Genomic DNA, 15,526 nt, shown 5'->3' with positions numbered 1-15,526 from the left:
ACCATTCCAAGCAAAGATATTTAACATAGATGACAAAAGCAGCCACAGAAGCCAGTGGGGATCATATCTAACAACAGACATAGACACCTTAGGGCTGATCAGTTTTTGTGCTGATTTAATTGTATGGGTTTAGAAACCAATATAGTTAAATCAGTGGAACCCACAGTTATAACAATATTAAACTACTTATATGTGTCCATTTAAACAAGCAAGAGGGATATAAGCAGTTTTATCTCGGAATAATTGCATCCACGCTAAGGGTTGTGCCTGTATTGGTTTCTAAACCAATAATTAAACTGGTACAAAAACTGTGTGTAGACAGAGGAGAAGAAATTACATTGTCACTTTCCAAAGCTTCAATATGTATTTTGCACAATGGGCCCAATGCTGAGCTCACAAAATGTCATTCTGTTGATGTCAGTGAGTGACACGGATGTAAACTAGTGCAAATGAGAGGAAGATCAGGTCCATGGGACACTTGCTCCATCCTTTCAGATTAGGGATTCAACAGCAGCATCTCCTGGTCAGATCATTCCCCCTCACATCTTGATTTGGTTTTCAAATCCCTGAGTGTGTGACAAGCAGGTTGCTGGCCAGCAGCATTTCCTTGTGGTGGGGTTGGAAGAAAAGCTGTGTGAACCTTTTGTTATGAAAGAAATCTCACTGGTTTCGGGTTTAATTAAAAGTCTGGAACTCAACCCATGTTTGAGAAAAAGTTCACAAGAGCTAGCAGATTTTTCAGACAATCTTTGGCCAAACTGGAAGGAAAGCTAGGCCTGAAACTAAAATCCTAGATCTGGGTTAGGATCTGAGTTCATAGTTCATGTTTCTAGAACAGCCAAATCCACACACCCCAAACTTGTGAAGAATTCAAATTTGGATTTGGATTTTGAGCCCCCAAATTTGGAAGCACACGTATCCAGGGCTTCAGTTCTATATATTCTAGACACAGATACAGACTTGCATTCAGGTTTTGGTTTGGATCTGTCATGGGGGAGATAGACCTTGAGTCTCCTCTCAAATCATAGGACTTGTAGCCCACGGATCATGTGACCGTAGCATTCAGCAAGGCCTTCTGGGAAACTGAAGCAGCAGTCAACCTAATGCCAGACCAGTCAAATCACTAATATAGCATCCATCTAATTTTCAAGGAACCTGAGTTAAAATAGGCTTTGGGGTTCAAAGAAACCATGAAAACTCAATGGTTTCACCTTGAAACCAGGGAAAACAACAGCTTTGGATGAATTTCACTTTGACTTTGTGGCTGCAATAGGAGCATGAACCCATGGAAACCAAACTGGCTGCTCCACTCCACATAAAATACTTTCACAAGTCCTGCACAACCAAAACCACGACATTTCATAAAGCTTTAGTTGGGGCAAGAAAGGGATCTATTAGAGCGAAGGTCAAGGGCACAGTCCAGTTCTCTCATTGCTCTCCTTTTATTTTTTCTCCCCTCTCCAGAGTCTGAGTGGATATTCAGGGATAGTCCCATGTGAAAACTACACTTTGTGGGCACATAGGGGCCTTCTGGTGTGAAGTGTGAGGAACCCTTGTGCAGAGGTGCTGGAACAATTTGTATAGTGGGGGTGCTGAGAGCCATTGAATCAAACTATAAACCCTGTATATGATGGAAACCACTTCAGACCAGGACTTGTGGCAGCACTTATGCCCCTGTGAGATTCTGAGTGTTCTCTATTCCCACTGAAGTCCCACAAGGCTCCACCCCTTGCAGGATGGGGCTCTTAAATTGACAAGGAAAATAAGTAACTAACAGCTCTTGTGTGCCGTGCTCTGTATGTAGTTTTTTCACTCTTATTTCTCAAGCTTCCCCCGCTGTCCAACCCTCCCCGCTCTCCACTCAGATGTAGTAAAGCGGGCAAGTTTGAAGTTTCAAATCAAACTCTTTTTCTTTTTTCCATGGGGGAGGAGAGAAAGGGAGAAGAAAATACAATAACCATCTGAACAGCTAAAAACCCATGGTGGATTTTTTCACAATCAATAAACTCAAAAAATAATTGAACAGATTTTCTTCAAACTTTCCCGCTGAGAAGGAGCAGGAGGAATGTCAGTCTAGAATGTAACTGAGTAGTGGGGATAAGGGCTTAGAGTGAAAGTACAGTATCAATTATGCCTACAGCATTGAAAAGATGTTGCCATAATGTGTCTGAAGATGTTAACGAGAAGGAAATCCATTAGTTTTTAAGGGCTTAAGAGACAGAAAAGAGCCCTGTTCTCCCCCAGGAGACTAACTGCTGGGCTGAGACATGGTAGTGCTGCTACATTATTTGCTTTCCTGAGGCTTCTAAACACAGGTCTGTACATTTCCATGATAATATGGATTCGGTGTGTGAGGGATTAGTAGTCTTGAAGGCTGTTAAACTTTGGTTCTCCTCAGGCTAGCTTCAAACCAAGAAAACGTAGGAAGTTTTCCATCCCCTGTGGTGCTGTTTCTTGCCAGGACACGTATTTGCTCACTCATTCTATTTTATTCCCTTAACATGCTGGCTTTTTCTAAAGCCATGTTCCAAGATAACTGAAATGAATTCCTGATTATAATAGCATACATTAGCATTGTATTAGATTAGCATTTCCTTTATAAATGCCATATTTTGTTTATGACCTAATCATTACAACCTTGGGGCCAAATCCTCTCCTGGTGTAAGTCAAGTATCTCCATTGAATTCAATGCAGCTAGACCAAGTTGCACCAGCTGAGGCACTGGCCCATTTTCTGTGTTGAAACTTGGCAATACCCGCTTAGATACTCTCATCATCTGGGGCTTCAATGGGAAACAAAAGTGCACTTCCTTGGTATCATTCTATTTGCTTGTGTGAACCATTCAATTACTGATTTATCTCTGGGGAAAGTGAAAATTAGATCATAGAATCATAGAATATTAGGGTTGGAAGAGACCTCAGGAGGTCATCTAGTCCAAGCCCCTGCTCAAAGCAGGACCAACACCAACTAAATCATCCAGCCAGGGCTTTGTCAAGCCGGGCCTTAAAAACCTCTAAGGATGGAGATTCCACCTCCTCCCTAGGTAACCCATTCCACCCCCCTGCTTCACCACTCTCCTAGTGAAATCGTTTTTCCTAATATCCAACCTAGACCTCCCCCACTGCAACTTGAGACCATTGCTTCTTCTGTCATCTGCCACCACTAAGAACAGCCCTAGCACCATCCTCTCTGGAATCCCCCTTCAGGTAGTTTTTTGAAAGCTGCTATCAAATCCCCCCTCACTCTTCTCTTCTTCAGACTAAATAACTCCAGTTTCCTCAGCTTCTCCTCGTAAGTCATGTGCCCAACCCCCCTAATCATTTTTGTTGCTCTCCGCAGGACTCTCTCCAATTTGTCCACATCCCTTCTCTAGTAGGGGGAGCAAAACTGGAGACATTACTCCAGCTGTGGCCCCACCAGTGCAGAATAGAGGGGAATAATCACTTCCCTCGATCTGCTCGCAATGCTCCTACTAATACAGCCCAATATGCCCTAAGCCTCCTTGGCAACGAGGGCACACTGCTGACTCATATCCAGTTCTCATCCACCATAATCCCCAGGTCCTTTTCTGCAGAACTGCTGCCTAGCCAGTTGGTCCCCAGCCTGTAGCGGTGCATGGGATTCTTCCTTCTTAAGTGATCTATACTTGTTTTACATATTAAACCTCTCAATGCTATGCGAAACACATACATTCCCCACAGCATACTTTAAATGCTTCTTCATTCCTAGAATCAATTATTTTAGGAACATATTCCTGGCAGAGATTAGCAGTTAATTCAGAGCCACACAGCTTTCCCCAGGTGCATGAAACCATCTTTGACAAAATAAGTATCTGTATCTTTGTTCATTTTAGTATTCAAAGCAAGACTGATTGGGACAGTTGGATTTGCTCCTTGGGGTTTCACCACAACAGAGTCAATGCAGTGCTGAGCATAGCAACTTAACTTACAGTTGGGTTCCTTCTCCTCCTGAATAACAAGCAACAATTAAAATGCTAGGATTGTCTTAGCACTGGTATTGCTCATGCCTAAAGAGCTGGAATGCAGCTTTCAATATGAACTTGGGTTGTGGCTGAAGAACTGAGATAAGCACCGCCCGCCCCCTGCTCCCCAAAAATAAAAAGTTTCAGCTCAATAAACTGAGAAAAACTGATGTGAAGGTTAAAAATTAAAGGGATGAAGACAACAATGAGGGCTCCATTAACATTGGGTGAAATTCATCCTCTACAGAGGACCAGTGTGAGGCAAATGCGCCACTCAAATATCCAGCCAACTAACACACTGTTCACTAGTTTATAATTTACTTTCAAAAAGATGCCCATGAAAATTCACACTGGATCTGGCTGTTGGGTTGTTTTAAGTCTCTTTAAGTCATTACCAGTTGCCACTTCTACCTTTCCCCATTCCTGACTTCACCTTCCGCACAACCTCATGATACCATTTCCATTTAAAACAAAATTTTTCTCTTTTTATGAACATCACTGTTAGGCCTAGTATAACACACACAGCCAAATATTTGATCCTTGTTTAATAAAACAACATAAAACTTCCCAAAATACTTACAGAGATTTTGATAATTTTGTCAAACAAATGCATTTGAGGTCCAATGAAGTCAAACACAAAATACTGTGGAAAAACAAAATTGCAGATTAGTATTGTCCTTATGCTGTCTTTAGCAAGCACTATTTGCCACACAGTTTGACGTTCTGGCCTAATCTAATATACTTGCACATATGCTTCTAAGTGATTATTTTTAAACACACACTACATTTATTTAAGAACTCTAAATCTAAAAGGTAGAGGCAGAGAAGATAGGAAGCCCAGAAGAAGAAATAATTTGGTTTGCTTTGGAAGTTATTTTATCAAACTCCTTGTGTAACTTGCAAAAGCAAGTGTCAGAGCGATTTGAACTTGGAGAGTGTGATGGTGGGTTGGGGAAACTAGTCTGGGAAAAGCTCATGAATGAGAGATGGGAGTGGTAGAGGAGGAATGAGACACGGCGAGTCATGTCCTCGGCTGATCAGATTGGAGGGAACATGAAAAGAGAGAGGTTGAGAAATGCAGAATGGAACAGAGTTGTCACTTTTGCTCTTCCATAATTTAAATTTTAACAGCTTGCTGACAAACTTCACATGTCCGAGAGATAAGATTGCTTTTGTCATTAATCTCTAGTCACTGTAATATGAACAATCACCATTCTGCAACCATTTCAGACAGCATCTTCCCAACTGCAAGATACTCACTTCATTGTAAAATGGGGCATTTGTGCCTTCTTTGACTGTTGTTTGCTTCTTTTCATCTCCAATCTCTATGATCACCACTGGATCAATATTCTCACCAACTAATTGCCGGGCTTCAATGATTGTTATTGCGATCTGCAGGACACAGATACAACACATGCACAAAAACAGCCTCAGATTCAATCCCAGCAGTTATTTTAATTAGCATAAGTAGTGTTATTATAAGTGTGTGCATGCAGTCTACTCACCTGATAATTCTGGGATTTTATTTCGCCATCATGAATTTTGGACACCAGTTTTGCTCTGTTTAAATTATAGAACAGAATATTATGCATCACCCATCAAAAATGTTACATTCTTGTTCTTTGACACATGCTCAAGAGACATGTTTAGTACCATTTTCCTTGAAACGACTATTTTTTAGTGACTAGTTTTGAGATGGGCTACTTGGTTTTATATCACCAGCATTCACTTCAAATGTGAGCCCTGGGATATTTCTTGGGGATAATGATACTAAGCATTTCCATATCTCCCCAAAACAACTTTATGTTTCTTCACATTTTATCTTAATGCTTAGTATGAAAATGCAAAGAGGGAATTAATGCCGGGAACTGAAAATCTCTGTCTGATTCTTATCCAGTTCATAGATTCGTAGATTTTAAGGTTGGAAGGGACTATTATGATCATTTAGCCTGACCTCCTGCATAACACAGGATATAATATTCTAACTTCATCAGACCTGCCTCTCTCTCTCTCTCTTTCTCTGTTCATAGATAGATATCCTATACATTGATATATGATATATGTAACGCCTGCTTTCTTGGAATGGCACTCTGTCCCCCTCTAGTGGTGTCTAGCCCAGGGGAGATTAATAAGTCTGCTACTGGTTTGGCTAACAGAGACATATCTTTTAGCTAAGGCAGTAGAGGTTCATGCGTTAAGTTCCAGAGGTCCCAGGTTTGATCCCCACTGCCGATACCCCTGTGTGGGTCAGCATTTTGTAACAGACACATGTCTCTTAGCCAAGGTTGTAGCAGGCTCATCAATCTCTAAGGGACCTAAACTGCACTAGAGGGGACACGATGCCACTCTGAGCAAGCAGAGATTACATATATACGAAGTAACTCTGCACACACAGACTATTATATAGCTATAGATATATAGCAGATATAAATACAGGGTCTGATACAATGCTCACTGAAATAAATGAAAGAATTCCTGCTGACTACAGTGGGACTTGGATCAGACTCATTTTTTTTCCCAGATCATCAACCATGACAACTCTCAAGATTTCTGTCCTCTTTCTCTAACTCACTTTCATTAGCAGCTTAATCCTGGTCCTCCCTCCATTACTCACATTCTGCAGTGACCTGTGTCTGGTGTCAATCACAATATACCATGTAGAAGTACAGCAGGCTAGAGATCCATACTTTCAGCAAGTTGATATTCTAGCCATGGAGTGTGCTGCCAACAGCTGTCACCAAGAAGAACGGGATGGGGAATAACTGGAAATGTTAGTAATGCAGCAAAGTACCTTTTCCTCTGCAGCCCTGCAGGTGCAAAGCCGCTTGAAGATGCAGTGTCATCATACATGAAATCACCCTCTCCCGCTTCTTGTCCTCCAGACATCTCGTGGTGAAGACTGTCACTTTCATCGTGCTCACCTAATTAACAAAAAAATAAAGAAAATTTATTCCCTTCTGTCATAGACTCATAGAAATGTAGAGCTGGAAGGGACCCTAAGAGGTCCTCTTGTCCATTCTTCTGCACCAATGTAGTACCACGTATAACTATGACCATCTCTGACAGGTGTTTAACCTGTTCTTAAAATCCTCCAATGAAGGGGATTCCACAACCCTATTTGGTAATCTATTCCAGTGCTTAATTACCCTTATAGTTGCAAATTTTTCCCCATATCTAACCTAAATCTCCCTTGTTTCAGATTAAGCCAATTATATCTTGTACTATCTTAAACGGACATGAAGATCAACTGATCACCATCCCCTTTCTAACAGCCCTTAACCTCTTTGAAGACTGTTACCAGGTTCCCTCTCAGTTTTCTTATCTCAAAATTAAATATACAGTACGCAGATTTTTTAACCTTCCTCACCGGTCACGTTTTCTTAATCTTTTATCATTATTGTGGCTCTTCTATGGACTCTTCAGTTTGTCCATATGAGCATCTTTTTCAAGTTTGGTGCCCAGAATTGGACACAGTACTCTGCTGAGGCCTCACCAGTGCCAAATAGAGTGGAATAATTACTTCCTGTGTCTTACACACAACACTCTTGTTAATACACCCCAGAATTATTTTAGGGTGGGGGGTTTTGAGGGGGTGGGAAGGGGGTTCAACTGCATCACATTTTTGGCTCATTTTTAATTTGTGATCCACTATAATTCCCCGATCCTTTTCAGCAGTACTACTACCTAGCCAGTTATTCCTCATTTTCTAGTTGTGCATTTGATTTTTCCTTCCTAAGTGTAGTACTTTGTGCTTGTCTTTACTACATTTCATCTTGTTGATTTCAAAACAATTCTCCAATTTATCAAGAATTCTAATCTTGTCCCCCACATTGCTTGCAACTCTTTCCAGCTTGGTGTGATCTGCAAAGTTTATAAATAGACTCTCCACTCCATTAACTGAGTCATTAATGAAAATATTGAACAGTACTGGACCCAGGACTGATCCCTGCAGGACCCCACTAGATATGCCCTCTCAATTTGACAACTACTCTGAGTGTGGTTGCTCAATCATCCGTGCACTCATCTCATAGTAATTTCATCTAGACCCCATTTCACTAGTTTGTTTATGAGAATGTCAAGTGGGACTCTGTCAAAAGCTTTACTAAAATCAAGGTATATTACATCTATTGTTTCCCCCTATTCACTAGGCCAGTCATTCTGTCAAAAGAAGGACATTAGGTTACTCTGTTCTTGACAAATCCATGTTGGCTATTACTTATCACCCTATTGTCCTCTAGGGATTACAAACTGATTGTGTAATAATTCATTCCAGTATCTTTCCAAGTATCAAAGTCAGGCTGACTGGTCTATAACTCCCCAGGTCCTCTTTGTTCTCCTTCTTAAAGATAGGTACTATGCTTACCCTTCTTCAGTCCTCTGGGACCTTACCCATCTTCCATGACTTCTGAAAAATAATCGCTAACAGTTCCAAGATTGCTTCCACTAGTTCCTTAAGTACCTTAGGGTGAACTTCATCGGGCCCTGCTGACTTGAATGCATCTAATTTATTTAAGTATTCTTTAACCTACTCTTTCCCTATTCCGGCTTTTGTTTCGGCATCCTTGTTAATATTGATTATGTTAAGCATCTGGTCACAATTAACTTTTTTTTAATGAAGGCTGAAGCAAAATAGGAGTTAAACACCTCAGCCTTCTTGGTGTCATCTGGTATTAGCTCTCCTTCCTGGATAAGTGGCGGACCTACATTTTCCTTCATCCTTTTCTTAAAGGTGTTTGACTCCTTCTTCCATTAAAGATAATAATGAACAAAGCAGTGTTTCCAGCAGGAAGTATATCCCGCCTGTGCTCTGTAGCCTGCACTGACTTCCAATTGAAGCTCTAAATCAATGCAGGGTGGCTTAGAGACTACATCTCTGCTGTATACTGCCATTAAGATAGGCAGAGCACTCAGGCTAACAACTCCCAGATGTAAACTGGAAGAGGTGGGAAGTGAATCATTTGCCATGAGGGGACATCAGCTCTGAAACTCACTACCTGCCTCTGCGCACTTGGCCTGACAGAACCCAAATCTGCTATTCTCTGTGGCACAGCGCAAAGCTTTTCAGTTTGTGCAGGCTGCCCCCAGTGGGGGGTAGTTAACTAGGGGGGAGTGAGTTATGGAGATAGTTTTAATTTGGGGTGACTTTGAAGGATTTTTATGCAAACATGGTAAATGCTGCAGTTCAGCAACAGTTACGGCATGTGTCCAAAACATGAAGGCCACTGAAGTTGGCTGTCCAACTGGAAACACTTGAAGGGTAAAACTGATGCACCCAAAACCAGAGGACACTTTTGAAAGTGTTTCCTTTAACCTCTCTATGCCTGTGTACCCCATCCGCAAGATGGGGCTGCTAATAATACTTCCTTCCCTAAGAAGTTGTGAAGCTACTACCAACCATGTGTGAGAGACACAGAAAAGCCTGTAAATACAAGGGTCGGAAAACTTGGACATGGAGGCATCTTCATAAACTTTGGTATGGTTCTGATTGAAGCCTAGGACTTCAACCTCAACTGGCATAAATTGGCATTGCTCCATCAGGACCAGCTGCACTGATTTAGCCCTAAGGGCCCCTCTCTACATTTTTCTTTTGTTCTGCTTCTGCATTGCTGCAGTGTCATAATCGTTGCCCCTGTCCTATTGACTCTAGCATGTGGTGTTTGATTACTGCACTTTATTGCTTTACTTTGTTTACTTTGTAGGCTGAAACACTCAGAATTCTTTTCCAGCTGGGAACGGCCATGTGCCAGAATTATATTCTGTCAAGAAAAATCTTTTGTTCCTTTTTATCAATGAAAAATGTTAAATAATTTTGTAATGGTTTTCCTTTAAAATTTCCTTATGCTATCTGAGCAGATATTTTTGATCAGCCACAAATATTGCCTTGTGTGAATTCACTGATAGAAAATGAAAATGATTCAGCCAATGGAACATGATCCTGCAGTGTACTCTTTCTTTGATACATCTTGTGAGCTCCAGCAGGAGACAAAATCCTCAGTCAGAACCGAGAAGGAACCTGCTGTCATGTTAAAAGATTTCTCCCATAGTCCAGACGTTTAGTAATCAAGGGCACTAATGATGTGTATGAAGGTGCAACACAGTGATGTAGATGTCTAATGGCAGAATCTGCTGTATTAAGCAGTTGCTGAAACATGAGTGTTTGCATGGAAAAGTGCAGCAGATTTCACTAATGAAAGCAATGTAACATATTGTGAAAAAACAGTACCACCTAGGAACTTAGTGGTTATTGCTATGCTGCACACCATGCTCCCTCAGAACTACATGGCAGTAGTACGGACAAAAGTCAGATCTTCCTTCTCCAATAGCTCAAGCCCTTGCCATGTGAGCTAAAGGAGAATTGCCTTTGGTGTAGCAGCTGTTAGCAATATAGTGTTTATGACACACAGTAAAGTACTTCTGTTTCTTTGCAATAGAGGGTCATGGTATACATACATACCAGCCAGCTCTTTATTGTATAATAATTCATAGATTGCAGTAAACACACTGTAATCCACATTTTAAAAGACCCCACAGAATTCAAGGCATGGCCTCACATCTAGGATTTGTGAGACTCAACTAACCCCTTCTCTATAAGATAGCTGATGTGCTGGAGGTGAAAGGGAGAGCTATAGGACTAGGAGAGTAAAGTAGTGGGGGAAGATACCTCAGAGAATTTCATGTGAGTTTGGAACAGAGAAGTGCAGTAGGAAAAGGAGAAATAGGAACCTGTGTATATTTTGGATGCAAGATCCATGTATTAGATAAAATTTTAATTAGTATTTAAAATGACTGGACTATAATTCTATCTCAGGCTTCCAATAATCACACAAACCACTAAGTTTTTTCTCTTGTGATTTACAACTTCTGAATGGAATCACAGTGACCTGGATGGAATTTCAAATTTCCTGTAACTTAATCAATATGTATCTAGAAAGATTGAACTGTCCAATACTCAGTGCTTTCCTAAAGGAAAAATGGTTTTGACCATTTATTTCTATAACATTAGACTAATTTCAGATGCTATAATCTGCACTCATATGATCTCTAAGTGCCTTTGACCAAACAGCTAATCCTGTAGGAGTTGGCTGTCTTTATATTTAGTTAGGACTGATATGGAATTTACTGCCCATTTTATCATTTCTTAAACCAATAGTTGTAAGGCTCAATTCAAATGATTTTACAGGTGAAGTTAGGGATAAAATAATCTCACCCTTATTCTCTTTTCTAACCAAGTGTAATATTGATTTACTAGGCCTTACCCGCTGCACCTTTGTTTTCAATAATTAACCCCTTCTCGCCTTTTTTCTTCTTCTTCAGCTTTATGCCAGCAAACAGCCCCTTTCTGAAAAAAGAAGTTAAACAAAATCATAGGAAAGATAGCTTCAAGTTTTGTTCTACACAGACATCCAATTTCATTTCAGCAGATGTTAATATCCAAGCAAGATTGTTACTTTATATTCCATTTCCCCTGCTACAAAAGTAATAAAAGCAGACAAGGAAAAAATTTCTATTGTGTTTTTGTGCTTTATTCTGGCTTTATTCTATTTGTGAATTTACGAACATACAGAGCAATATACTTCTGACAGAACGTACTGGTAACTTTATTTCAAACAAAGGCAACCAATCAGTGGTCAAGAAAGGAAAGCCAAGCTAGGCTTCTATTTCTATTGACTTCCCACATGACATAATTACTGAGCATGATGAGACCAAAGCCGTATTTGCTAGTTTAAAAGCATCTCGGCAGATTAAGTTTACAGGTTCCAAGTCAAAAGCAGCTTTTCAGTGAATTAAAATAAACATACAATGTTTGTTTAGGCATACTTCAACCACCATCTTGTTGGCTGCGCTGCTGCCAGATCTCTTGCTTCAGTAACATGAAATGCAATACAAAAAAGGCATTCTGCATGGAAGGGACTCAGGGCTCAATTCTGCTTCTGATTAAGTCAATGGCAAAACTCCCACCGACCTCAGCAAGAGCAGTTTTAGGTCCCTGGGTTGAAACAGTTAAAGCAAAAGTGCTAAACCCCATTCTCCCAGCTCTGAAACAGATCCAGGTTGTGCTTTCAGAGCTCTGTTCTATTTCCCTTTTTACTTTTGTGTTTCCATTTTCATGGCACCACAGCCCTTTAAAATGTGTGTCAAACTGGTTTTAAACATGGAAGAGAAAGCCAAAAGCTCCTCAAATGTCATAGAAAACACTTTCTGCTGAAAGAATATTACAGCATTTCCTCCCCTAGCAAGGTTCAACAAGGGTGAGGGGAAACGTAAACCATCCACCCACCCATTTCTGGCTACATGACTCCCCAATACTCTGTCCCATTTATTATTATTTGTATTGCAGTAGCTCCTAGGAGCTCCAGCCTGGACCATTGTGCTTGATGCTGTACAGACACAGAACAGTGACAGTCCTTGCCTTTGACAGGGAGTACCAGCCCCACACTGGTGAGGGGAGGTTTAAAGAACTGCTCTGGGCCCAAGAGGCCACATCCCCGTACCTCAGCTGGGCATGTTACCGATGGAGGGAGCAATTACCAGGAAGCAACTCAGCTCAGTATGGGCTGACCAAGGAGGGACCAACTGAGTGCAGGAGCCTCCTGCCGGGAAGCCTCCAGGACTCAACGTTGCCTGGACCAAGCCCTGCATATACCAAATAAATAAATAAGGACCGAGCCCTATCACTGAGCAGCTAGAAATCCATTGACTGCAGGAGCTGAGGGCGATGACTTGCTGTTGCCAGTGGAAGAGACTCCAGAGATGGATCAGAGGGGAATGCAGGAGGCATCCTAAGTCCAGCTGGGACGACATCGGAGGGACTGGAACAAGGGTAGGAAGTGACCCAAGGAGTAACCCTGTGTAAACCATGCCTGCTTGGTGTGGCACTCTGTCCCCCTCTAGTTGCAGCTACAACAGCTAGAGATTGATAAGCTTGCTACAGCCTTGGCTAAAAGACATGTCTTTTGGCTCATGCATTAAGCTCCAGAAGTCCCAGGTTTGATCCCAGCCAACAACGGCATTACATATGCTTAGGGATATCAGTCCCTGAACCCTGTCCAAGGGCTACTGTTTTGAAGGGCCAAGGGTTGGAACCCAGTGGAGTAGGATTGGCGTGGGTTCCTGCACCTCATCAGTGGGCGACACTACCCTGGAACTACAGCTGCTAGGCAAAGTGGCTGTTGGACTCTTGCCGGTGGGCGACAGTACCATGAGCTATTGCTACTAGGCAAAGCAGCCTTTTAACTCTTGTGATTGGGCCATGTTATCCCAAACTATAACTGCCAGGGAAATTGACCCTTGGACTCTTGCCATTAGGTGTTATGCCCTGGAGTATCACCATTAGGCAGTAGTGCTGGCCTGGGGCACACAGGCAAACCCCCCACAGTGCCCCAAACAATTTACAATCTAAGTAATCCTGGTGTAGTCCAGTCAAATGTTTCAGCTTGCTAGGTCTTATCTCTATAATGAGCCATGAAAAATAGGTCCAAACATTACAAACTTTGGAGATGTTTTCATCCTGAGCTGCTCTGACAACCTCTAACCATTTTTCTACTGCAGTAGGACACAGATTTTCCTGGAACAAAGCATCTATCACTAGTTCATTGTCAATTGCCTCATTTAGTCCTCTTCTAATCAAAGTTGTCCATCTAAGGGAGTGGTGTGTACTACATGGACCAGAATTTCAGAAAAGTGTGCATGTGACTGAATATGCAAAAATGCACAAACTTTGCAAACCTAACTTGTGGACACAACTGTAGCAATTATATATGCAGTTGCAGTGAGTACATGTACAAATTCATAATTGCATGCACAACTTTCTGAATATCTGCCGAAGAGATAAAATAGGTGTCAAAGGCATATAAACAGAGTTTTGCATGGCTCTGTGAGTTTATGATGGCCTGCATCAAAATCCTATCTCTTCCTGAGCTTATTTTTTTAAATGCTGATCATAGCTAGATGCTGACTCCAAGACTTCTCTGTCCCAGTGCAGCATTGGCGTCCCTATCACATATAATAAGTATTCAGGAACCAGTCTTGTCAGGAAAAAAGGTCCAGAACATTTTATTAACTGTAGAAGCACTCAGCTCAGTCTAAGTCTGTACAGGCTTCTGGAAAAATCTCATTCACAGTGGCCGTGCTCCAAGCCTTGTGATGGGCATTCATATAGTACTCCCATACTATATATCTAGGAATGTATAAACATGCTCAAAAGCATGATGTCAGCTCATCTGCATAATCACTCCCATGTTACTAACTTGATACCTATGCCACACTTCTGTTCCAAGGGCAGTGGTTAAGGATGGCCCATTTTCTCCAATCCTCTATCTGAATTCCAGAAGTATACAGATAATTACATACAAAAATATGTTTTAAAAAATGTTATTTAGGTTGCAAAGTCAAGCACTTGAAAGTTAAGAAGTGCCAGATTTATAGATGTCTGTGCAATTTTTATTCAGCCCCCTGAGTGTCTAACTTTGCAATAAGTGAGGCAAATGTCTTGTGCAAAAGAAAATGTGATTAAGTTGTTAAATTTTATAATGTGCATGCACAAAGGTGCCAAATTAATGTTGCACGGGTAACTGTATGTCTGGTGTTTCCTAACTTTTAAGTGCTTGACTTGGCAACCCCAATAATATTCTTTTAACATAGTTTTTGTATGTAATTTCCTAGATTTTTTAAAGGAAAAAGATTTTTAAAATTCTAATATGAACAATTGTATCAACCTTCACATCATGCATCATCATTCAAGGTTTGAACAGATGCTTTTTGAAAAAAAAAATCTATCAAAAAACAGTTTCCAAGGAAATTTTGTGTTCACCCTACAGAAGAGACAGCTGCAGCATCTTTGGAACCCATTACAGTGTAACATCACTGGTGCCAAACTGTGAATGGATGGAGTAAGGATGCATGGACTCATGGTCCAAATGTTGTATGGCCACCAGCGCCTTCACCTCCTGACTTGTGACCCTTAAACTCCTTCAGAATGAAAACAATAAAGACACTACTCTAACATTAACCACTAGTCTCACACTACAAATAGTCACTCAGATATATCCTTTACTAGTAACCTACAGAGAAACTAAGAGCCTTAAATGGATCCTAAACTGAAAACTCAGGGGTGTGTAGAGGCTGAAAGTGTGAGTATGGAGGTACACACGTTCACTGACATTTCACCAACCCAGAAGAAGGGGTGAGCAGCCAGACTGGGGACACAGCCAGTTGGAAGACAATGGAGCACCTTAGTGCAGACCCACAACTGGATGGAGTTTCACAGCCAAAAGTTTCATCTATGTGATCAGTTCAAAGGAAAACTATTTCCCAGTGCAGGGGAGAGGTCAAGAAAACAAATTAGCCACAGTGGAGAACTGACCTAGCAGGAAACACGTGTCAGACCAGATGATCATAGTGGCCCCTTGTGACCTCAGAATCTGTGGCTATGCCAATCACACACTGATGTCTGTTACATAAAAACTAGTTAAATTCTTTAGAAAATATTGCCGAGTGAAATTGCTGGAAATTGTATTAGCTCGGGTGTGAGAGTGATCTCTGTTT

General features: G+C 41.2%; 1 protein-coding gene across 1 annotated transcript in view; it reads right to left on the bottom strand.

The window, feature by feature from the left end:
* The window catches only part of FER1L6 (fer-1 like family member 6), a 119,787-nt gene that overhangs the window by 94,050 nt on the left and 10,211 nt on the right, over window positions 1-15,526 (bottom strand). The window contains exons 2-6 of the mRNA XM_030553793.1: window positions 11,239-11,321; window positions 6,774-6,903; window positions 5,488-5,542; window positions 5,243-5,374; window positions 4,563-4,625 (exon numbers count right to left, since the gene is read on the bottom strand). Coding sequence (XP_030409653.1) covers window positions 4,563-4,625; window positions 5,243-5,374; window positions 5,488-5,542; window positions 6,774-6,903; window positions 11,239-11,321 — 463 coding nt within the window. The remainder of the gene's footprint in view (window positions 1-4,562; window positions 4,626-5,242; window positions 5,375-5,487; window positions 5,543-6,773; window positions 6,904-11,238; window positions 11,322-15,526) is intronic.

This window comes from Gopherus evgoodei, chromosome 2 (assembly GCF_007399415.2).
Source record: "Gopherus evgoodei ecotype Sinaloan lineage chromosome 2, rGopEvg1_v1.p, whole genome shotgun sequence".
Lineage (NCBI taxonomy): Eukaryota > Metazoa > Chordata > Testudines > Testudinidae > Gopherus > Gopherus evgoodei.
The sequence above is the reverse complement of the archived record's forward strand: the minus strand, read 5'-3'. Positions and strand labels throughout refer to the sequence as shown.